Source organism: Equus quagga, chromosome 10 (genome assembly GCF_021613505.1).
Source record: "Equus quagga isolate Etosha38 chromosome 10, UCLA_HA_Equagga_1.0, whole genome shotgun sequence".
Lineage (NCBI taxonomy): Eukaryota > Metazoa > Chordata > Mammalia > Perissodactyla > Equidae > Equus > Equus quagga.
Window position 1 is genome coordinate 38,219,181 of NC_060276.1, and position 24,509 is coordinate 38,243,689.

Genomic DNA, 24,509 nt, shown 5'->3' on the forward strand with positions numbered 1-24,509 from the left:
ACCATGCTCCTCACTTCCTTCTGAGCCCTCACCAGTGGGGTGTTTAACATCCGTATTTCTACTAACAGTCTGTTCAAGGCAGTTGAGGCTGTTTCTCTCATGTTCCTGAAATTCTTCCATCCTCTGCCCCCTGCCCAATTCTAAAGCAGCTTCCACATTTTTAGGTATTTGTTATAGCAGCACCCCACTTCCAGGTACCAAAATCTCCTACACTCATTTTAATTACGTCTTTGTGAATCTGAGTTTTGGGTGGTTGCTGTGATAAGAAGCAAATAATACATGAAAATCAGTGTTGAATAAGAAATGAGGAAAGCTGTGTCCAATTTGACTCCAAGGTTTGAGAAGTTGTACAGTACTCAACAGGCATACACATCCAATTAGTAAGTAACTCTGGTTATTTACGAATGAAACAGAAATATTTTTTCCACTTATGTGTATTTTTTCAAATGGATTCTAAATTTTAGTACATAAATACTTACTAAGTTGTTTGAACCTCACCGTTTAATGAATGGAACTGGTACGTATTTCTTTTGACTTAAGGGTGCCATGAACTGAGAAGGTTTGAAAACTTCTGTCTTAGAGGGACGTTGGGTAGAGTAGTTGATGCCTTAGGCAATGAGAATTCATTATGTATTCTTCAATAGGGGAGTAACTTGAACACTATCTTAAGAATATAGTGCGTTATACATATATACTGCTTTATGGTTTATAAGGTGCTTTACATGAATTATGTCAGTTGATATATCTGGCAACAGAAAGTAGGATGGGTTGAAGGAAGGATTAAAGGCTGTTGGAGTAATTTAAGTGTGAGGTGAAGGTCTGAAATAAGAATACCTGTGAAGAAGGAAGTATATGACAGATACTATAAAAAAAGATCAAAAGAATTTGGTGATATATTGATAATGGGATAAGGGAAATAAAGGAGAAGGATGAATCAAAGATCACTTCAACACCTCAAATTTAGTAGACTAGGATATTGGCAGGATCATTGATAGAATAATGAGGCTGGGAAAAGGAAAAGTTGTGTGGAGTGGCAATGGTGGGAACTAGATTGTAGAGGATGAGGAAAGGAGAATGAAGAGGAGGTAGTGACTTAGACCACATACATCAGGATTGGAGAAGTAAAAGGAATTTGATTAACAGGACAGTGGAGTCAAGTCAGGGTTTTTGCAAAAAAGAATGGGGTTTCAAAATACGTGAGAACAGTATCTTGATTGAAGTGGTGATTACGTCCCTGTATGCATCTGTCAAAACTGATAGAACTACACACTCAAGGTGAATTTTACTCTATGTAAATTTTACCTGAGAACAGAGATTTATTTTTCATTTTTAAATTGAGATATAATTCATATACCGTAAATGTCAACATTTGAAAGTGCACAGTTCAGTGGTTTTTGGTATATTCACAAAGTTGGGCAACTATCACCAGTATCTAACTCCAAAACATTTTCATCACCCCAAAACAAACCCCTTGTCCATTAGCAGTCACTCCACATTTCCCCTTCTCTCCAACCTCTGACAACCACATCTACTTCCTTTTTTCCCCCAATTTTTTTATTGTGGTAAAATACATATAACATGACCATCTTAACCATTTTTAAGTGTACACTTCAGTGATATGAGTACATTCATATTGTCAAGCAATCATCACCACCATTCGTCTCCAGAACTCCTTTCACTTTGCAAAACTGAAACTATACCCATTAAACAGTAGCTCCTCATTCCCTCACCCCCTGGCAACCACCATTCTGCTTTCTGTCTTTATGATTTTGACTACTCTGAGTATGAGGGGTGGAATCATACAATATTTGTCTTTTTGTAACTGACTTATTTCACTTAGCATAATATCCTCGAGCTTCATCAGTGTTGTAGCATGTGTCAGAGTTCTCTTCTTTTTTTAAGGCTGAATAATACTCCACTGTATGTGTACACTACATTTTGCTTATCCACTCATCCATTAATGGATACTTGGGTTGCTTCCATGTTTTGGCTGTTGTGATTTATAATTATTTTGTTTTATATTAGTATAGACACACTTGCTCTCTTTTGGTTACTATTTACATGGAATATCCTTTTCTATCTTTTCACTTTTAACCTATTTCTGTCTTTGTATCTAAAGTTAGTCTCCTCTAGACAGTGCATATTTGGATCATGTTTGTTTACTTATTCTACCAATTTCTGTCTTTTGATTGGAGAGTTTGATCCACTTACATTTAAAGTAATTACTGGGGCCGGCTGGTGGCTTAGTGGTTAAGTTTGCACACTCTGCTTCAGTGGCCCAGGGTTCACAGGTTCAGATCCTGGGCGTGGACCTACATACTACTTATCAAGCCATGCTGTGGTAGCATCCCACATACAAAATGGAGGAAGATTGACACAGATGTTAGCTCAGCAACAATCTTCCTCAAGCAAAAATAGGAAGATTGGCAATAGATGTTAGCTCAGGGCCAAACTTCCTCACCAAAAAAATTAAAAAAAAACTGATAAGGGTGGACGTCTGTCATTTTATTGGCTTTTGCCTGTATGCTCTATAGATTTTTGACCCTAGTTTCCTGCATTACTGTCTTCTTTTGTGTCTAGTTGATTTTTTGTAGTGAAACATTTAAATTCTTCTCATTGCCTTTTGTGTATATTCCATAGCTATTTACTTTGTGGTTATCATGGAGATTACATGATCCTTTGATCAGGAGCAACAGCAGCAACCAGAACACAAATGCTTGATATTTGGAGGACGGGGCCCTTTTTGCCCACCCTGGATCCTGCAAGCGGCTCTTGGAACGTGTGCACAGCTGCCTGCCACTGGGCTGGGGGTGGGAGATTATAGCTACTACTACACTAAGAGCTGAAATTTGCCAATTTACCCTCCAAGCCTTCCCCTGGAGATTACAAGTCTTCAGTAGACTCTAGAGGTCGAAGTAGTTACATCCGACAAATTTGGCTAGTGCGGTTTTTGTCTAGGTGAGGAGTCAGATTCTTGGTGCTTCCTAATCCACTGTCTTCCCAGAATCTTGCCTAATCTACTTTTTTTTTTTTTTTGAGGAAGATTAGCCTTGAGCTAACTACTGCCAATCCTCCCCTTTTTGCTGAGGAAGGCTGGCCCTGAGCTAAGATCCCTGCCCATCTTCCTCTCCTTTATATGTGGGACGCCTACCACAGCATGACGTGCCAAGCGGTGCCATGTCTGCAGCCAGGATCGAAACCAGCGAACCTGGGGCCGTGGAAGCGGAACGTGAACTTAACCGCTGTGCCACTGGGCCGGTCTCTACTTCTTTTTAAAGTAGATTTAAAGTATAATTTTAAGAGAAAACAAGGAATAATTCTTCACCTATCCTATATCCTTGAGGGAAGCATATAAACATAGAGGAAGTAACATTGGTTGGAAGGGAATAAGAGCTTATAGCGGAGCTCGTATATGATTAATTTTCTCTGTGTAGTCAGAATCTAATGTAATATGAGCAAAGTGGAGGTAAGGAAGAATTCCTCTTAAGGAGAGAAGAGTTCTGCAAAAATCTTGGGGAACGATCCAGGGAGTCGAGATTTTTAAAATACTGAATTTGTAGTATTTCGGGTGTGTTCAGCTCTACGTTAAATTGTGGTTCTGGCTTGTAGAATTAAATCGGAATCAGGCATGAGAAACTGACGGCTTTTAAAAGTCAAATTCAGATTTTGACTTATACACATTACGTTTTTTGGGTCCATTGTTGTTCATTTGGGAAGAGAGATAAAGGAGAAAGAACCAGAGCCAGAACTGGGGTACAGCCTACACTAACAACTATGTCATAGAAGGTTGAAGGGGACTTTGTTGCCCATTGGTGCTGTAACTGCTGTGGGTCAACATTTGGATGAAGAGGAACTATGTAGACATTTTTAAGTTAATATTTGATTGATTTGAAATAGATAGGATGCAGCATGGATCCTGTCTTTCAACCTGGTCCCAAGTTGTTTACCTGTAGTCATCTGACAATTGAATCACCCCATCAGCTCTTCAGTATTTGGCTCTGATTTAGTCCTCTCAGTTTAGTTCACTGTCATTGTCTGTAAGCTTAACTCCCCTCCCCATGATTCTAAAAGCCCTGAAAATTTGGAGCACATGGTACGTTTTAGGACTTTCACCATTTTACCTTTTCAACCAAAGTGACGATTCAATATTATGACTTTGTAATTTTGACATGTAATTTGCAAAGGCAGTATGTTCCCATCCTAGTTTCTGAAAGTGCAGGTGTTCAGACTATGCTGAATATTCTGAATTGTCGGCTTCTGTGATGTGGAAGCATCTCAAACATCACAAAATTGTTCAACAAATCCTCAACATTGATGTGCTTCTTTTTGCTTTTCTTTCAGGTTGACAATAAATGCCCTTGCCCAGAAGCTCAATGCTTATTGGAAGGAAAAGACATCCCAAGAGAATTTTGAGAGCTCAGCCATAGCCAGGCCAATACCGTGAGTAGTAAATCTAGAATGTAAAAGTATTAGGGGTAATGTTCGTAGAGCAAATGGAAAGAACAAGGGTAAGATGGTGCTTTTCACGTAGGGAAGTTTAATGAAATAAAATAGAAAATCACAGGTACTAATTTCATCATTTTCTAGACCTCTTCATTCTAGTTTAACACTTGTGTGGTTTGGATCATAAATATGAAGAGTTTAGTACTCTCAGTTTATCCTACAGGCAGTGTGATATAGTGGAAGATGATGGCCATTTAAATCAGACACTCCTGGGTTGAAAATCTGGATCTGCTTCTTAATAGTTGGGTGAGCTTGGGTAAGTAAGTCACTTCACCTCTCTGAGTATATTAAATTAGATGACATAACATTTTTAGCACAGTGCCTGGCATATAGTAGGTATTCAGAAATGTTAGCAAACTTCCCTTCTCTTTATTTGTAGTGAATATTGTTGGAGCTGTACCAGGGAATTTGAGAGTAGAAGTAGAGAACTCAGCATATCAGAAAAAAGATAGACTTTATTGGATCGAAGACAGGGAATTACACATAGAACTGTGGATCAGGATGAAAGGCCTGAGTAAGCCAGGAAAGGAGCATCATACAGAGGATAGAATGTATGACGACACATATGCAGTCAGTTACACCACCATCAAGACAAAGATTAGGGTGGTAAAAGTTTATTTGGGGTAGGCAACTGGGGTTTTTTTTTAATGGAAATCATCAGACACGTGTGTGATATAAAATTTCGTTTCAAGTGCAACATGATCAACTGCTGTATGAATATTACTATCTTACTCTAAAAATCTCTGCTCCTGTCCAACCTCCATGATTTTCAGAGAAATACAAATTAAGATGAAATGCCATTTTTTTGCCTTTCAAATAAGTGATGATTAATGCAGTGAACCAGATGTTCATAAATTTCTGGAGTGTTTGTATGTATGTTATACAACCTTTCTGGAGGCAGAATTATAATAATGATTACTATTTACTGAGTACGTACTTATAGGCCAGGCACTGGTCTAAGTTCTTTACATGTATTTACATTTATTTAATCTTCACAACAACTGTATGAGATAGAGGATATTATTACTTCTTTACAAATATAGACACCGGTACCCTGAGAGCTTAAGTAACTTGCTCAAGATGAGGCAAGTGGAAAGTTGTAGATCCAAGTTTCAAATATAGGCAATCAGACCCCAAACCTGAGTTCTTAACCACAACATGCTTCTGGAAGGATGCAATGAAGGGAACACGGTATAGTCCCTTCAACTACATTTTTATTGCAAGCACAAGCTAAAAGCCTCTTCTGTCTGCCTGGATGGAAGGATCTACCGTGGTGTGCATATGACCCGAGGCAGAGAGTTGCTATCTAATACTTGTCCTTGAGAGAGTGATATTCGCAGCCTTCCACGAGAGACTCTTCCGTGCGTGTGCATGTAAAACCAAAGCTAATATGACCTTTCCTCTCCCTTCCCACTACTGCTGAAACTGCGTTTTGCTGGCTCTGGCTCTAAATAAAACAGTGGCTATATGGAAATATATAGACACCAGAGGTCAGGCCTGAGCTTAGAGTGGGGTTGCAAGGCTGGAGCAGCCTGGAGCTAGGAGATAGGAAGCTATATATCTAGAATGTGTACGAACTCTCTTTGTTAAAACAGTTTTAAACAAGAAGAGGATGTTGTATTTGAGTGATAGAATTATAAGTACCTTTTGCTTTCTTTTTTGTGTCTTTCTGTATTTTCCAGTTGTTCTGTAATGAGTTTATGTTGCTTTTATAACTAGCAAAAAGCACTATTTAAAAAGATAAGAAAAATATTGAACTAGGACATAAAAGAACCACACTACTTTATTGAAATGCCCAGTATAAGAGCAGTATAAATGCAACATACACAAAACCCACCCTAGGCTAAATTAACATGTTTTTCAAATTGGCCCTAGGTGCCCCTCTCCCCTCGTTCTGTGTCTTTTCTCCAGCCTTCCCTCTTCCCACTGCAGTCTTCTTTTCACGCCTTAGATGCTGACTACTTCTGTTATATATGGACTACCTCCTTTCACAGAGAGACTCATTCACTCTAAGGTGTAGGAGACTGAGTTTCGCTTCCTGGGGGAGATGGGAATGGGTATGTGTTTTAAGAGTAGAACTCTGGAAAAAATTTGTCTTAATAATTTAACCCAATTATTGGCCTGGAGCCACCATTTCTAGTTATGAAATTTAATCAAGTTTATATTACTTTTTAAGATTAACTCTGGGAGTATCAACCTAATACAATTTTGATTGAAGTATGAGCAAAGACTTTTTGAGAGGAAAAAAGAGGACTAGGGAGTCTGCAGGGAAATGGGGCAGACATGAAGATGCTGATGCTTCAGAGCCTCCCGCAGAGGCCTTTTAAACCTGTCACGGAATTGGATAGAACCAAAGAAAGTGATTCTATGGAGTTGATTTCTTGGTAATATTGTAATATATATATAATTTTTTTCCTAGTTAATAAATTTTAGAGTTAAAATTATCCTCTTATTTGCTTAGAACAAGAGATTACAGAGTGAATATTATTGGCCTCCCTAAATAGTGGTAGCTCATCGTGTTAATGCTTGTTACTATTTTTTCATATCCATGTCTGGTGGTGTCCTATCATTATTTTTTTATCTTTGAAGTTCAAGATATATATATCTTGGACACCTCGACTATAACAGTTGTAACACATTTCATATATAAAATGATGTTCTTTCTCCTTTAGAGTATGCCTTGCTAATGTAAGACAGAGCACAGAGCTAGAATATGGACAGTCATACTTCTGTTTTCCTTCATTCAGGAAGATTCCTGACCAGACATGGGTACAGTGTGACGAGTGTCTTAAATGGAGGAAGCTTCCTGGCAAAGTTGATCCGTCCATACTACCTGCAAGATGGTTCTGTTACTATAATTCCCATCCAAAGTACAGGTAAGGTTAGGACTCAGTATTATGCCAGAGATAACTCCTGACTTGCCTCTGTATTCTAAAACACTTTTCATCTCAAGTCCACACTCTTCAGCCTGGCATTCAAGCCCCTGTGCTAACGGGTCCCACTCTACCTAACCAGCCTTATTTTTCATTGTATCTTAACACAAACTGTGTGCTTTAGCTAGGCCTGTGGCTTCACTATTCCCCACGCATACCACGCTTATTCCCTCCTCCATGGCTTGATAGTGTCATTGCCCTTGCTTACAGGGACTTTCTGCATTCTGTCTGCCTACCCAAATCGCAACCATCTGGGAAGCTTAAGTATTTTGTGTGGTACTTTTCCTGTTGACAGTAGTTGACAGTGATTTTACTCTGGCTTCCTGTGGTTTTTAATTCTTGATGTTTGCTCACATACTGTTTTGTATTTTTTGGATGCTTTTCATATTTATTTACTTTGGCTCTTCAAGAGATGTAAACTATTAGAGAAGGGCTTTACATTTCAGATCTCCAGACATGCCTGAGCGCTTCTCCATGGAGAGTAGCTGGGATTGTGAGATTAGAATATGGCACTGAGTGCTTAGAAGTCTCATTTTTGAACCATGCATCGCCTGTCAGTTTACACTCAGTTCAGGAGACATGGCCTTCCGGGACACTTTGCCCCCTTATAAAAATGGGTATAACATAGACTTTCCAATTATTATTAATTTTTGTTTCTTTCTAGGATTACTTTTGACCAGTGAACACATTTTCTAGCACTCCTTTCAGTTTTCACTCCTAAAATTCTCTTCCTTGTGCTTTACGTATATCAAATGTCTTTTCATTTATAGAATTCTCTTTTTTCCTCCTCTTTGCTAATCTCTGTTCTGTTCTGTATATGATGTAAACACCTAGTCCCTTATTGCTGCTTTCTGTCATAGCCTCTGATTTTCTTCTTCAGTCATCATCACCTGGTTTAGGAATTCTCATGCTTCTAGATTGCCCCTTGGGAATTACTTTCTTATAGATAAGAGGCAAAAGACTTAGATTCCAGACTCAGCAACAGTCTCTTTGTATGGGCTCTCAAGCAAGACTTTTGTATGGTCTCAAGACAAGCAAGTTTCTCTTGTGCTTGAACTTCACTGTGTAAAAATAGGGATTATGCTTCATGCTGCCCATGATAATATGAATTTTGTAGCTGTTGCGTACTTTGAATGTCTTGGGAGAAAGGTAATACATGCACCAAAAATAATTATCTGATAGTATGCCTTGAAATAAGAATTGTTACACGTTAACCTGCACACAGGTTTTGCAATATGGGTGGAATCTGAACTCTATACTGTTAGAGGGTTGTTAACCTGCCTTATCATAGTTGTGAGGAAAGTAAAGGTTAAAAGTGAAGGGCATATTTTGTTTCCAAATAATGATTTCTTCTCCATATTCCAGGAGATGCTCTGTTCCAGAGGAACAAGAACTCATTGATGAAGACCTGTACTTGAGCAAAGCTAAGAAACAGTTGAGTATACCTGAGGTGGTGTTCTGTATCACACAGTAGACCCTTCCTAATAGGATAGGGGTGTTTTGAGAAAATGGATGATTTTGGGGGGAGGAATTTTAATGATTTCCCTCCTCACCTCTCTGTTCTTCCAATTCTTTGTTCCTTGTAATCATCTCCTGAATGTCTCAACTAATGATTGTCCTTAGTGTCTCTTCCTCCCTCCACATGCCTTCTCTTTGGATGGGGCATTTGAAATCTCTCTTTAGTAGGAGAGTTCAAGAAGGCACCCTTAGTTACTCGGTGAGGCTCACACTATTTCTAATTTGGAAGGAACATTATAACCTAATTCTATAATTGGTAATCCATTTCAGACTGAGAAATTTCACGAGTGAACTAAACAGCACTTTTATCTTCTCCTAGAGATCAAACTGTTGAGAAGAAGAAGGTGACAGTGGAAAATGAGAACCACCAGGTGAGAGACAGTCTGCCCTCTTCCTTTTCTCACACAAAATTTTCCCCAACAGAGGACATAGGTTGAAGGAAGCAGCAATCTTGAAAGCTGCATAGAAATAATGAACCATTTGTTCTGGTGGTCTTTTTTTCATTGGATCTTTGGATTTTGCTTTTATCTGCTGTTACTGATGTTCAGATCACCAAAAACAGAAGAGTGAAATCATGTATTTCCCAGATTTGTATTCATTACCGATTCTGCACAGTGTGAATGTCACATTTGGTGTCATGGAATACTCAGGGTCATGGTCTATCCTCATACAGGCTGCTCCTGTTGAGTTTCTAGTTTTCCTCAGTCTTCTTTCTTCCAGGATTCAGGGGTGATTCCTTCCTCATTCCTCTTGGGAAGAAGGGGTGGTTCTTTGTGCCCCTCCCCCATCCCTGCTTTCAGGCTGGCTGGCTTTATGAAGACTCTGCTGTTTTGAATTTTCAGGAGCACTGTCTCTCGGACATGGGTGCCCAGCTCCGGACGCTGAAGGGTGCAATAAGGTTGGCCGTCCTTTCAGGGACACTCCTTTCCTGACAGCCACCATGGCACCCATATATCTTTCCCACCCAACCTTGCTTTTCTGCATGATTTTCCTCTTGACCCTCTTTCCCAGAGATATCTGCTAGTGGCATGTTAGATCCACCTTCCACCCACTCAATCAGGGTAGGTCAGACTGGTGAGGATAGAGGCAATTTAATACTAATTCTTCTTCTGACATCCTACCAAGACCCAAGGTATATGAATCAACAGGTTTCATACCCTCATGTCTTGGCTTAATAGTCTGATCTAGAGATTGGGAGATTTCCTGGGACTGCCCTGTCCTCATTCAGTTTGCCTTCCCTTTATATTCCTTCACTGTCATTGTTCATACTATCTTCATAGGCTGGCTCTCCCACAAGATCCCAGATGCATGCCTCTGTGTGTGTGCACTATGAACTTATGTTAGTCTTTAGCATGCATTTCTCCAAAACCAGCACAGACAGTTGCTGCAATGCTTATTCCCTCTACCCCTATCTTTATCACAGATCTCAGAGGAATGAAAACCCAGCCTTAAACTGGGTCACCAGAGAGCATTAGATAGTGATTAGGGGGCCTGAGTTTATTTTGTGGGTGGGATGACTCTAGGAGCCAATAAGTGAGTTGGGGAAGTCTGTTGGTGTCCAGCTGATAAGGTTATAACTGAACGTGCCTGGGTTCAGTGTTCTAGTGTACATTACTGCGTGCTGTTTGTTTTGTGTAGGAAACAGTTTTTTTTTATTTGGCAAGTATTTTCTCCTAGCATCAGAAGGATTGACTCAACCTTTGGTATTTAGTTTGAAATTGGGATTTTCATGAATCTTTTCTTTTTTCGCTAGGTATTCACTAATCCACTGAAGATCCCTACTATTCAAGATATGGATGAATTGAATAATAAGACAGTTGGATATGAGGGAATTGATAGCCCTGGTCGACTTCCTTCTGTTGGAGAAGAAAGCAAAACACCTTCTCTTCAACTTAAGCCTCTGGATTCGAGTGTTTTTCAGTTTTCCAGGTGGGTGAAAAACATAGTCTGTCTTCAGTTGTGAGCCTCGGGTCTGTTTTCCTATGAAGTCAGTTGGTATGGTTATCATGTTTATGTTTTTCCTAAGGCCTAGCATGGAATTCAGAAGAAGAAACACCATTTGGGGTTGATAAAGTTGTATGTTGCGTGTACCCCCAATTTTTCAACATTACAAGTGCTATGACAACTTTTTCTATCTATCTCTCTACTTTTCTTTGTTTTTACTTTTTTGAGGTGATCGTCTGATGAATGCTCCTTTATGTGTTATGTATTCACATTATGTTGGAAATTGTGTAAGTGACATAATGGACATGAAAACTCTTTGAAAAGCATAATGTGCTGTACAAATGTAAGGTAACGTTACATAGATAAGCACTGTTTCTTGTTTTAAGTTTAGGAATATTGAAGTCCCGTGGGCCCCATAGGCCTAGCACATATTGGCCACATATAAAAATAACTATTAGCAGTTCGTGCCGTTAGGTAAGCCTTCTAGTCCATTGTTTCCTGGAGTAAATTATTAGTATAAATTTAGTCTTGGGCTTTACTTGTTCATCTTCTAGTATCTCATCAATATTATTTTGTTCATCTTTTTAACGCAGAGGAACATACTTTTTCTTAAACATCAGAAGTGTTTGAAGCACTGAAAGATATGAGTGCCCCTGTACTGCCATTGGACTGGAACTCAGGACTCCTATTTATGACTTGCTTTCTCCTCTCTACTATGCTTCTCACTTCTGGCAGGGCCAAGCCGTAGGGCAGGTACAGAGTTGCTTTCCAATAGAAGCTTCTACAGTTAGCAGTAACGTGACTATTACATAGTGGCTTGTGAACTTTTTGTTGACCCTTTTTAGTTTAAATATCTTCTTAACATATTATAGGTTAGAAGCAATGAAATACATAACGGTAAAAATAACTCCTGGTTTTTTCCACCAATGTTACTGATTCTTTTTCCTGTTTCTTGCTTCTTAGGTGGGTCTTTTCAGCTTTTCATCTAAACAAACATCTCTACATGTATACAAGTCCCCTATTCAGTGATTCTTCCACAATTAAGCCCTGTAGATATTGGAAGAACCCCATGACCCCCTCAGTATGAACAAAAAGTCTTAAGAGGAAGTAAGCTATTAGGAGAAAAACTAATAAAACTCTAAAGAAATTAAATGAGAGTCTGTATGAAAGCGTTTATAACAGTACCTTGGAAGATAGTAGGTAATCAATAACTAATGGTTGAATCTGAGTCATATAAAAGGACCAATTTCTAAGATTGAACTATGCAGCGAGGGGGTAAGAAATATAGTCCCGTCAGTCCTCAGGGGCTTGAGCATAATTCTCATGTTCCCATCCATAGTTTTTCCAACTCTCATTGTGGTTGGGAGGGGTGTACAATAAGGTGATGTGTGTTTTTGAAGCACATTGTTACCCCCTACCTCGATCTCCTTGAGATGGTCATGTATGAGAATTGCCACTGGAATATCAAGGTGTCATTGCTCTTGAAGACTCTCTTTACCCTGCTGAGCCTTCTTTTCCTTTTCTTCAGTGTTTCTTTTGTTACTCTAGTGATGTTTGGTAACCTGAATGAGATTACAGATGCTAATCTGTTTAGGTGTGTATTTTATGAGTGTAGTATGGCAGTACATCCATTGGGTGGCATACTTCATCAGTCTTTATTGAGATTTCTGTATGAGTCTTTATGGAAGTGCTATATCCAGGGTTTTGGCTGTAGAGGACAAGTAAAGTACTTTGACTGTTCATGTGTAATTTTAATTTGAGAATAATATTATTTCAGTAGAGATACATGATAATTGATGCTGCTAATGTCATGTTATATGTGAGGTCAGTAAATGATGATTATGTCATTTCAAGCTACAAATATAGGGGGATTCAGATTGATTGGAAAGAGTCTGCCTTTTGATAGGGGAAAATGAAAGTGCTCAAGAGTTTACTAAAATTTACAGGGTTTTCTGGTAAAACAATTTTAATGGAATAATAGGTTTAGTCAAGAGTTACAAAGAATCTCCTTTGTTATTATCAAAACCTAGAGCTGATAAGGGTCCTTGGGTCATGTTGTACAGCTCTCTAACTCTAGATAAAATAAAGCCTACACTATTCAAAAGAGTTTTTAAAAGTTCTAGTGGAGTAGATTATATGACCTAGCAGGGGCTCCAGAGGTGTCATTGGAAACAGTTTTTTGAGTCTCACAAATCTAGCAAGGGGAGGGGAGGACTTGCAACAAAGAAGAGATTTAGCCAGTATGTAAATGGGCATAAACTTTTAGGGGAGATAGCTTATTCTTTTAAAGGAAATGATCCCTTTCTGTTCCTTCATTCTACATATATTTGAGTGCTTACTGTACGAAAGGCAGTGTTCTAAGGCAGAGATGGAATCAAAGATGAAGGAGCTTGTGGTAGTCAAGTTTATATATGTAAGTATCCTCAGTACATGCTAGGTTTCATATGAGTGGTACAAACTAAGGTCTAGCATAGCCATAAGCATATCAACAAAAGCAAGACTTAGTGGCTGTAATTTACTTAGATATTTAGAGAGCCTTGGGGTAAGTTATATGTCAAAGGCTAACTAGTGCTTGTTTTAAAAGGATAACCAAAAAAAAAACCTATCCAATTAGACTCTAATGGTGGAAGGAGAGGAGGAGAGCCATTCTGATGTGTTTAAAGAAATATTTGAGGCAACAAACATGAGATAGAAATAGAAGAACAATTTTGCAAATGAATAAGATTGACTCAGGGGCCAGTATTAACTATTATGGTAAAATTATGGTTTAAATATTAAACCATATTTAAAATATGATCTTTGAAAGAGACTTCCAGAATGGAGAAACGAGGAGCATGATGGACTCTTTTCACCAACAAATAACCATTTAACTGGAAAATATTATTAAAACAAAACAGTCATTCCAAGTTCCTGGAAATTGTCCTAGGGGCATATAGCAAATGGAGAAGACATTCATTCAAGAAAATCTATTAAATCTCAGAAAGAACAGCAAGAGTCTTTGGCATTTAGCCTGCCCCCATCCCCCTCCAAGCTGTATTTTATGAAAACTACCCCAGGGAGCTCTAATCCAGGTACATATGGTCAAGAAGTTTGGGGCTCCCTCTTCCCCAGCTCCCAGTCTAGAACTGTGATTTTACCTGGGAGCGGCAGGCCACTGACATTTCTCATCTCCCCCAGTCCTGTCTTGCAGAAGCTCTATTCCAGGCAGAACCAAGAGGACTGAGTCTCTTTTTCCCACTCAGCTTTCACTTCCCCTACCCAGACCCTACTCAGAGAGTGGAAGCACTCACCTAGGGACAGCATGCCAAGGATACTGGACCCCTATTGCTCCAGCCCCAGCTTACTTATAGGGAAAAGTTTAGTGCCAGAAAGAGCAAGCCAAAAACCATCCCAGCATCCATTCACAAGAAAAGGTTTCACTCTTAGAGAAGTGGGCCACCGTCCCTGCCCTCAGCTCTTGCACAGTGGCACAGAGGTTCTGCTTAACGAGGGAAGCAGGCCTTAAAGATGAAGAACTCATTAGTTGTACCTGAAGGAACTGACTTTATCTGGAATAGATCATGGAGAGTTCCATTCCTGAGGGCATTGTCAAAAATGACAGAAATCTTGGTAGGGAACAATTAAGAGGGCACTCATAACCCCATGATACAAGTTACAAAAAGCAAAATGGCCAAGCAATCAGAAGTTTGGTAACAGAAGGAGCAAGGAAAAAGACTATGAGGAAGTGCTCTTCTGGGATCATAGTCAACCGTGGGGGTTAGGAAGGCTCACTCAGGAGCAATCAGACCAGGACATAAGGTGGACTTCAAAGCAGCCCCCAAGCCTCACACAGATCAAACAACAAAGGGCAGGAAACTCACTGGCACTAGGGTCTTAAACACAGCCTCTAAGCAACCACTGGCTGAACAATAAGCTACTCTGACCCAGGAATAATTCATGGGAAGCCAGCCTTAAAAATAAAATCATACATATCCCTCGTATTCTGGAAGACTAGGTGCATGCTCAACGCTATGCCCTTTCAGAGGTGATTGGAGAGGGACAATCCAAGCTACTACTACCTGGCTGAATGTGGGGCAGAAGCATAAATTCCTTGGACTGTGATACTAGCCTCCAAGCCACACATCCAGTGGTAAAAGGTAGAATTTAACTGGCTAAGGGGGCCTAAGCACAACATTTGACCTATGCTGACCCAGGGGTAACTCATGGATTGCCAGGTAAAAGATAACAATCAAGAAGAAATCTGAGCAGGAACATCAGAGGCTGCATACTGTAGGGGAAATAGATTTTATGTAGTCAGTTCAGCTAGGACACTAAATAAATAACCAAGAAATCAACAACCACCACCACCACTTGGAGGTGGGATCAGTGTCCAGAGTTTGCTATACCATATTATTGAAAATAGTCAGTTGTCAGCAGAAAATTATGAGACATACAAAGAAACAGGAAAGTGTGACCTGTACATAAGAAAAAAAAAGAAACAGGCAGTTCAAACCTGACACAGAAGTTGAATTTAGCAAAGACTTCAAAGCAGCCATTATAAATATGTTTAAAGAACTAAAGGGAACCATGTCTCATTAAGTAGAGAATATCAATAAAGGGACAGAAATTATTTTTAAAAAGAACAAAATGGAAATTCTGGAGGTGGAAGGTATAATAACTAACATGAACATGAACATTTCACTAAAGGAACTCAACAGCAAATTGGAGTTGGCAAAAGAATGAATCAGCAAACTTGAAGGATATATCAATTTTAGGTTATGCTATCTGAAGAACAGAGAGAAAAAAGAATGAAGAAAAATGAACAGAGCATCAGAGAACTGTGAGACACCATTAAGTGCACCAACATATGCAAGATAGGAGTACAAGAAGAGAGGTAGGAAAAGGGGTAGAAAAAATATTCAAAGAAATAATAGCTGAAAAGTTCCCAAATTTGATGAAAAACCTTAATCTACACATCCAAGAAGCTCAACAAACTCAAAAGAGGATAAACTCAAAGAAAGTCACAGCCATACAGTCAAAATATTGTAAAAATATTGAAAGCCAAAGGCAAAGAAAGAAATCTTAAAAGCAGAAAGAGGAAAAATATCCATCATGTAAAAGAGAGCTCCAATAAGATTAACAGCTGACCTTTCATTAGAAACAATGCAGACCAGAAGGCAGTGGGATGACATATGCAAAGTACTGAAAGAAACACTGTTAACCAAGAATCTTAAATCCAGTAAAACTATCTTTAGAAAATGAAGGTGCAATAAATACATTCCCAGATAAACAAAAGCTGGTAGAATTTGTTTCTAGCAAAACTGCCATACAAGAAATACTAAAAGGAGTTCTTTAGGCTGAAAGCAAGGGACCCAGATAGTAACTCAGATTCACATGAAAAAATAATACTGACAATGGTAACTGTAATTATTTATAAAAGACATTTATAATAGTATATTTCTTCCTCTTTCTATTCTTAACCAATTCAAGGAATAATTGCATGAAACAATATGTATAAATTTGTGTATAATTTCATATATGTATATAATTTTATTGTTGGGCTCACCTAGAAATGTAAAATGTTTGACAATAACAGCACAAAGGAAGTGGGTGGGAGCAAAGCTCTGTTGGAGTAAGGAAATAACACCAGATGGTAACTCAGATCCACAGTAAGAAATGAAGAAAATTATAAATGGAAAAATAAGATGGTTGATTTAGCAAACTATAAATATTATAAATGTGTACTTGCTCTGTTGTCTTCTCTCAGCTTCCTCAATAGATATAACATTACAAAAAGTAATAATTATAGCAATGTATTGTTAGATTTGTAAACGTTAAACTAAAAAATATCCATATAACATGCGAAGAGGAATAGTAGTTCCAGGAAGAAAGGAACAAAGGCATGACACATGTAGAAAACAAAGCTAAATAGCAGACATAAATTCTGTCATATCAACTATAACATTAACATTAAATGTGACTAAATTAAATAATCAAAAGATGGAGATTATCAGATTGGATTTTTAAAACATATCCGAATGTACTATTTACAGGAGACATACTTTAGATTCAAAGATACAAATAGGGGACCGGCCTGGTGGTGAAGTGGTTCAGTTCACACACTCCACTTCGGCAGCCTGGGGTTCACACGTTCAGATCCTGGGCGTGGACCTAGCACTGCTTGGCAAGCCATGCTGTGGCGGCATCCCACAAAAAATAGAGGAAGACTGGCACAGATGTTAGCTCAGCGACAATCTTCCTCAAGCAAAAAGAGGAGGATTGGCAACAGATGTTAGCTCAGGGCCAGTCTTCCTCACAAAAACAAAAAAGATACAAATAGGTTGAAAATAAAAGGATGGAAAGAGATAATAGCGTGCAAACAGCAACTGTTAAGAGAGCTGGAGTGGTTATACTAATATCAGACAAAATAGACTTTAATTAGGAAATGTTACTAGATATAGAGAGGGACATTTCATAGTGATAAAGTCCATCAGGAAGATATAATAATTATACCCATATATAGACCTAACAACAGAACCCCCAAAATGCATGAAGCAAAAGCAGACAGAATTGAAAGGAAAAATAGGCAATTTAACTATAATAGTTGGAGACCTCAATACCCCACTTTCAGTAATGGACAGATAGATGATCAACAAGGAAATAGAAGAGTTGAAGAATGTGATAAACCAACTGGACCTGACAGACATATGCAGAACACTTCACCCCCATATAGCATATTCTTCTCAAGTGCATGTGAAATATTCTCCAGGATAGACCGTATATTAGACCATAAAACAAAACTCAGGGCTGGCCCCGTGGCTAAGTGGTTAAGTTTGCATGCTCCGCTACAGCGGCCCGGGGTTTCGCCGCTTCGGATCCTGGGTGTGGACATGGCACCACTCATCGGGCCGTGTTGAGGTGGCATCCCACATGCCACAACTAGAAGGACCTGCAACTAAGATATACAACTATGTACCGGGGGGATTTGGGGAGATAAAGCGGGGGGAAAAAAAAAAAGATTGGCAACAGTTGTTAGCTCAGGTGCCAATCTTTTAAAAAAACAAAAAAACTCAATAAATTTATAAATTTGAAAGGATTGATATCATACAAAGGTTGTTCTCCAACCACAAAGCAATTAAATTAGAAATCAACAACAGAAGGAAATTTGGGAGATTCACAAATATGTGGAAATTAAATAACACACTCCAAAATAACAAATGAATAAAAGAAGAAATCACAAGGGAAATTAGAAAATACCTTGAGAAGATGTAAATGAAAACAAAATATACCTAAACTTGTGGAATGAAACTAAAGAAGTACTCAGATGGAAAATTATATTTGTGAATGCTTATATTAAAATTGAAGAAAGATCTCAAATCAACAACCTAAACTTCCACCTTAAAACTCTAAAAAACCAACAGCAAGCTAATCTCAAATCAAGCTGAAAGAAGGAAATAACAAAGATCAGAATGGAAATAGAGAATAGAAAAAGCACCAGAGAAAATCAGTGAAACCAAAAGTTGACTCTGAAAAGAACAACGAAAATTAATAAAACAATACCATTTACGGTAGCTTCAGAAATATTTGGGAATGAATTTAACAGAAGTGCAATCGAGACTTGTATACTGGAAACTACAAAATTGTTGAACAAGATTTAGAAGACCTAAGGAAATGGGAATACATTTCATGTTTGTGGATCAAAAGATTTAATGTTAAGATGATACTCCCCAAATTGAGCTACAGATTCAGTGCAATCCCTGTCAAAATATCAGCTGGCTTCTCTGCAGACAGACATGGAGGAATATGACAAAAAGGAAGAAAGAGAGAAGAAACTATATAGTTGGAAAAGAATCCCTGGTATGTAAACCCTAGATTAATCTTTACTAAATGAGTGAATACAGGTCTGGAATAAGAGTCGATTCCTAGAGGGAAGAACCAGACGTTTACTTATAGAACTAATAAGTATTTATAGAACCAATAAGTAAAATCCACTTATTTTTCTCTCATTCACATAAAAGTTCCTTTTTGATTACCTCTTATGCGCAAAATATTGTTCCCTCATCGCCATCCAGCAGTTAGTTAAGTTCCCTTCTGTGAAGGAACTCATACTTTAGTAGGGACCCTACAATACACACACACACCCCCATACCCACACATGCACACAATAGAAAGTGATACATATTATAAGAGAATGCTAGAGCACTGTAGGAATTCATAAGTAGCATTTGAGCTGGACTTAGACGTGTGGTATTGCGGAGGAAAAGGGCATTTCAATCAAAAGAAGCAGCATGAGAAATCGTGGGGCATTCTGTTTGCCTGGTGTTTTTGAAGGGAAATAGTAAGAGATAAAGCTAGGGCCAAAGTATGTCCTACCTCTGCCACTTACTAGCTACATGACCTCGAGAAAGTTAGTTAACCTCTCTAGTCCTAAGCATCCTCTTTAAAAATGAACATAATAGTACCACCTACCTCAGGGTTATTGGGAGGAATGAGTAAGGCCATACACATAAGCACTTATCATACTGTCTGGCACAGAGTAAGTCCTCAACAAATGTTTCTTATGTTTTGTAATGGAAAAACTTCAATACCAACTTAAGACATTTGAGATTTTATGTTGTGGGGAGCAAGAGATAAAGATTTCAAATAGGGGAGTGACCTAATCAGAGCAATGCCTTAGGAAGATTAACTTGGCAGTGGGTGATCTGCAGGTGAGAGAAGGGGAGCCTGGAGGAAGCCATTGCTTCCAAGAGTGGTAATGAGAGCTTGAACTTGAGTATTGATAGCGGTAGAATTATGTAAAATTACTGAGAGTTTGATGGCATTGTACACAAATAGGAAACCTAGGAAAGGGAGCAGGTTTGAAGGTGAAAATGAAGGGTCAGTTTATCCATACTGAGTGAGATACCAGTGGGGCCTTCAGGAGGAAATGTGCATGACAAGCAATTGGGAATTCAGTACTGGAGAACAGGGCTGGGGGAATGACTTGGAGTTACCACTCAGAGGTTATAGCCAAGAAGTTGTATGAGATTACCAAAGAAAGAAATGTAGGGAGAGGAGAGAAGAGAATTCAAGACAGAACCCTTAGAGGTGGGAAAAGGAAAAGAAGACAGATAATTTGACTTGAATTGCCTTTCATAAAACTTTGCTGTTGCATATACCGTTCCGTCATGCTTGTCAGTTGATTGTTTTACTGTCCTCCTCAGTACCACAGCTACATGGACTACCGGCAGTGGCCCTTACACGTGTTGAAAGACAGATACTTTTGTTTTTACATAGCCCCTAAATCCTTTTGTTTCCCCATAAGGCTAACGTGACAAGATCTATTAAGATAGCAAACCAGTTTTATTTCTGGGTGAACACTAGTTTTGAAGACTATTCAGGGAGTTATAAGAAGCTAGGGTTTGAGATGTCTTACAGATGTTCTCAGAAATTGCAGAAAAATATGGGCAGCCTTGAAATATTGTGAGGTGGCCAATCGCTTGCCTGACACTTGCACATTGAAGATTTGAAAGTTGATTTTTCACCTTGAGATTTCTTGATTTTCTGCAGAGAAGGCAGAATAGTTATGAGGGTAAAAATGGGGGTCCTGTCCTGCTCCATGCTGTAAAATTGCCTGTGGATTTCACTGGCGCCAATTGTTTGGTCAGTTCCTTCAACACTTAGTGGATAGAGCATCCAGAAATGGAAGGTGATCCTAGGTCACCATCCTGGACTTCTCTGAAGAACTGAGGGAGTGCCTGTTTGTCTTGACAGAGGGGGACTCTTTTGCCGGAAGAGGGAAATGACTTGAATTGGCTGATTCAGTTTGTTTCTGACCAGGGCCCTGTGTTTTAATTAACTTTTATGAGTGAGTAATGGGCAATACCCACAATCCAGTTGGCTGGCAAAGAAATTCTATGGTGTTCTATTGTGATGTAAAAGATATGTATGTCTTTGATACCAGACGGTTTTTGTGACACTTTAAAATTAACGAGCTGGCTCGGTTCTCCTCCACATATTCCAATAGGCTTTTTATGGCCTTTTTTTCCATTCTCCTGTTAGAAGATTTTGCATATGTATTTTTTTGCTTTCCTTCCTTTTCTTGCATTTTGGAAACTTCTAAGTCAGGCTAGTTTCAATCCTATTTTCACAATTCTTACCAAGGTCAACCTGGTCCTGTTATCCAGACGCTGACTCTTCATACCTTTCAAATTCATCTCTCCCTTAAGACCAATTGCTGTCTCAGCAAATTACATGAGTGAAGGGGTTGGGGTTTGGGGATAAAGTTGTATTCCTAACCTGAAATAACAGCTAGAGTCAGTTTTAATATGGGACATTTGAAGAGGGGCTCCATAGAATAAGAATATACTTAGCCTGTCTTGTGACAGCTTCAAATTTAATTTCCTCTTCTTCTTGCAGTAAGTACAAATGGATCCTGGGTGAGGAACCTGTGGAGAAACGAAGAAGGCTCCAGAATGAGATGACAGCACTTCCTCTAGATTATTCCATGCCTGGCCCTTACAGAAGGGCAGAGGCAGCTGTTGCCTACCCAGAAGGGGAGAACAGCCATGATAAATCTAGTTCTGAGAGAAGCACACCACCATACCTTTCGCCAGAGTACCCAGAAGCAAGTAAGAACACCAGTCAGAATAGGGAGGTTTCAGCTCTGTATTCAGGGGCCCAAGACCAACACCAGGGGTCCCTGCTGCCTGAAGAATTAGAAGATCAGATGCCAAGATTGGTAGCAGAAGAATCTAACAGAGGCACCGCAAACATAAACAAGGAAGAAGTAAACAAGGGACCTTTTGTAGCTGTTGTCGGTGTTGCAAAGGGTGTTCGAGATTCAGGAGCTCCCATTCAGCTGATCCCCTTTAACAGGGAGGAGCTTGCTGAGAGAAGAAGAGCGGTTGAATCCTGGACCCCAGTGCCTTATTCTTCTGTGGCCTCTGCTGCAACCCCGGCTGCAGCAACTGGGGAGAAAGGAAGAGGCTATGAGGAGGCTGGAGGTCGTAATACGCCAAAGATGAAGAACCAAAGAGAGCTGGAAGAACTGAAAAGAACCACGGAAAAATTGGAACGTGTTTTGGCTGAACGGAATTTGTTCCAGCAAAAGGTGAGGGTAACACCTTACCACAGGAATAAGAGATCATTGTAACCAAGGGTCCAGAGAGTTGGAGCTCTGATGATTTCATGTTCTGAGACCTTTAAACAAAATAAGCCATTGAATCATTCTGTGGTATGTCTCAGATTGAGTGAACCCTGATGGGCATCCCTCCCATATTTTGGGATTGAAAAGGTCCGTAAGTTGCCAGCCCGGCGGCGCAGTGGTTAAGTGCGCACGTTCTGCTTCGGCGGCCCAGGGTTCACCGGTTCGGATCCCGGGTGTGGACACGGCACCGCTTGGCAAGCCATGCTGTGGTAGGCGTCCCACATAGAAAGTAGAGGAAGATGGACACGGATGTTAGCTCAGGGCCAGTCTTCCTCAGCGAAAAGAGGAGGATTGGCAGCAGTTAGCTCAGAGCTAATCTTCCCCGCCCCCCCCCCCCAAAAAAAAAGAAAAGGTCCGTAAGTAGAGGAATATGTATAGAGGAATCACAGAGTGAATGTATTAGCTAGAATTTTTGGCACTCTCATAGCTTGTGAGGTCAACTGATTTTGTATTTCTTGGACTGCAGGTGGAGGAGCTGGAACAGGAGAGGAATCACTGGCATTCTGAATTTAAGAAAGTCCAACATGAATTGGTGACCTATAGTACCCAGGAGACAGAAGGCTTGTATTGGAGCAAGAAACACATGGGCTATCGCCAGGCTGAGTTCCAGATTCTGAAAGCTGAGCTGGAAAGAACCAAAGAAGAAAAGCAAGAACTAAAAGAGAAACTGAAGGAGACAGAGACACACCTGGAAGTTCTGCAGAAGGCTCAGGTCTCCTACCGGACCCCAGAGGGAGATGACCTAGAAAGGTTAATTACTAGGGTTTAGCTATCAGCTTGTGAGTGCTAATGGGAAGCATCCCTTAGGACCCCTAGTTAAGGGAGGAAACCTTAATTAATTCGTAGGCCGCCGAGAATTGAGGAATTACTTCTTAGAGAGCAGCAGCTAGTCTCCCTGCGCATGGTGGCATTGTGCTTTCTTCTTTCTTTCTGACTAATGGAAACGTAATTGTTGAGAAATGTAGGCCCATTTTTAAGGAGCTTCATGGTGTTCTTTTGGCTAATGACTTCATGTCATCTCTTCTCCTGCCCCCTCACTCCATCATACAGGGCTTTGGCAAAGCTTACGCGACTGCGTATCCACGTCAGCTATCTCCTTACTTCTGTCCTCCCTCACTTGGAGCTTCGTGAGATCGGGTTTGACTCAGAACAAGTGGATGGGATCCTGTATACAGTGCTGGAGGCAAATCACATACTGGATTGAGCACCAGACTATATACTCTATGTACCTTTCTCTTCTCTAGCCTTCTCTTCTCTACCCTCCTCTCTTCTCTGCCCTTGTCTCCTCTCTACCCCTCCCTCTTCTCTCCCCTTTTGTTCTTTACCCTTCTTTCTTCTTTACCCTTCTCTTCTCTCCCTTTGTCTCTTCTCTATCCTTCCCTTCTCTCCTCTCTCCTTTCCTCCCTCCCCCACTTCTCTCTCTCTTTCACCTTTATGCCTTATATAGAGAATCCCTGAGTAATTCCTGGCTCTTAATCAGTCTGCTTCTTATTCAGTTTTGGTGTGGAGAAAGAGGCTAGTTAAATAGGCTTTTAAGAGTTCCAGGAATGGAAAAGCAGTAGTTGCCAAACCAGGTGACCTGAAAGCTTTAATTTTCATGACTTAGATACTTTGCCTATTTCTTATTCTTTCTGAAATGGTTAGTATTAATTTAGGTTAAATCAGTCAGCAAATACTGGGTCCAATGTACTAGGTGATTGGGGATAAATTAAGAAGTATAATTCATGGTTTCAGCCTTCAACGATCTAACAATCCGGTTGGAAACACAAGCTACACACCAAGTTAACTAACTTGTACAAGTGAGTGGTACAGACATGATAGAAAAGTTCTAGGGGGTAGTTCAAGGAAGACGCCACATCAGAAACGGGACCTAAACTAAGGTTGGTTTAAAGAATGAGCGTGAGCACACTGTTAACAGCGGTTGTTCTTTAGGTAGTAGGACTATGGTTGATATTTTTTCTTCTTCCTATCTTCCTGCTTTTTTCAAATTTTCTATAATAAACCTGTTATTCTTCTTAAATTGGAAAAAATAAATTGTTTTAAAAAAGAATGAGTAGGCTTGGATTTAGATATCAAATGAGAGACTGTGTGAAAATGTAAGATAATTATATATTTATAATTTATGTTATGTTTAGCATTACCTCTGGAAGAATAGCATGAACAAGGGCACGGAACAAGCCAGAATGTGAAAAATGTGTTTGGTAGGAGTGATGGGTTAATGTAAAGGGAACTAAGGTTAAATCATGACCCATTCACCCACCCCCCCACTGTGGGATTTGCATTTTAATAAGGGATTCTTGAAAAAGAAATCTTCAAGGTTCAAATTCAGGGAAATATGCATCACCTGACTGTGGGATTTCCAGTAGTGGGGGAGCTGTTTCAGAGCGGGGAGAGCTGTGTGCTCTCCCCCAGAATACACCACCCAGCCACTTTTCAGGCTGGTG

At 39.6% G+C, this 24,509-nt stretch overlaps 1 protein-coding gene across 2 annotated transcripts in view; it reads left to right on the top strand.

The window, feature by feature from the left end:
- The window catches only part of MORC4 (MORC family CW-type zinc finger 4), a 48,453-nt gene extending 24,341 nt beyond the window's left edge, over window positions 1–24,112 (top strand). Inside the window, exons 10-17 of one of the 2 annotated variants that reach the window (XM_046673217.1) lie at window positions 4,342–4,440; window positions 7,251–7,379; window positions 8,802–8,870; window positions 9,274–9,325; window positions 10,708–10,883; window positions 21,276–21,969; window positions 22,532–22,815; window positions 23,116–24,112. In XM_046673217.1, the coding sequence (XP_046529173.1) occupies window positions 4,342–4,440; window positions 7,251–7,379; window positions 8,802–8,870; window positions 9,274–9,325; window positions 10,708–10,883; window positions 21,276–21,969; window positions 22,532–22,815; window positions 23,116–23,269 (1,657 nt within the window). In that variant the 3' untranslated portion in view covers window positions 23,270–24,112. The remainder of the gene's footprint in view (window positions 1–4,341; window positions 4,441–7,250; window positions 7,380–8,801; window positions 8,871–9,273; window positions 9,326–10,707; window positions 10,884–21,275; window positions 21,970–22,531; window positions 22,816–23,115) is intronic. The other variant, XM_046673218.1, reaches the window with a different exon arrangement.
- The last annotated feature ends 397 nt before the right edge of the window (window positions 24,113–24,509 follow it).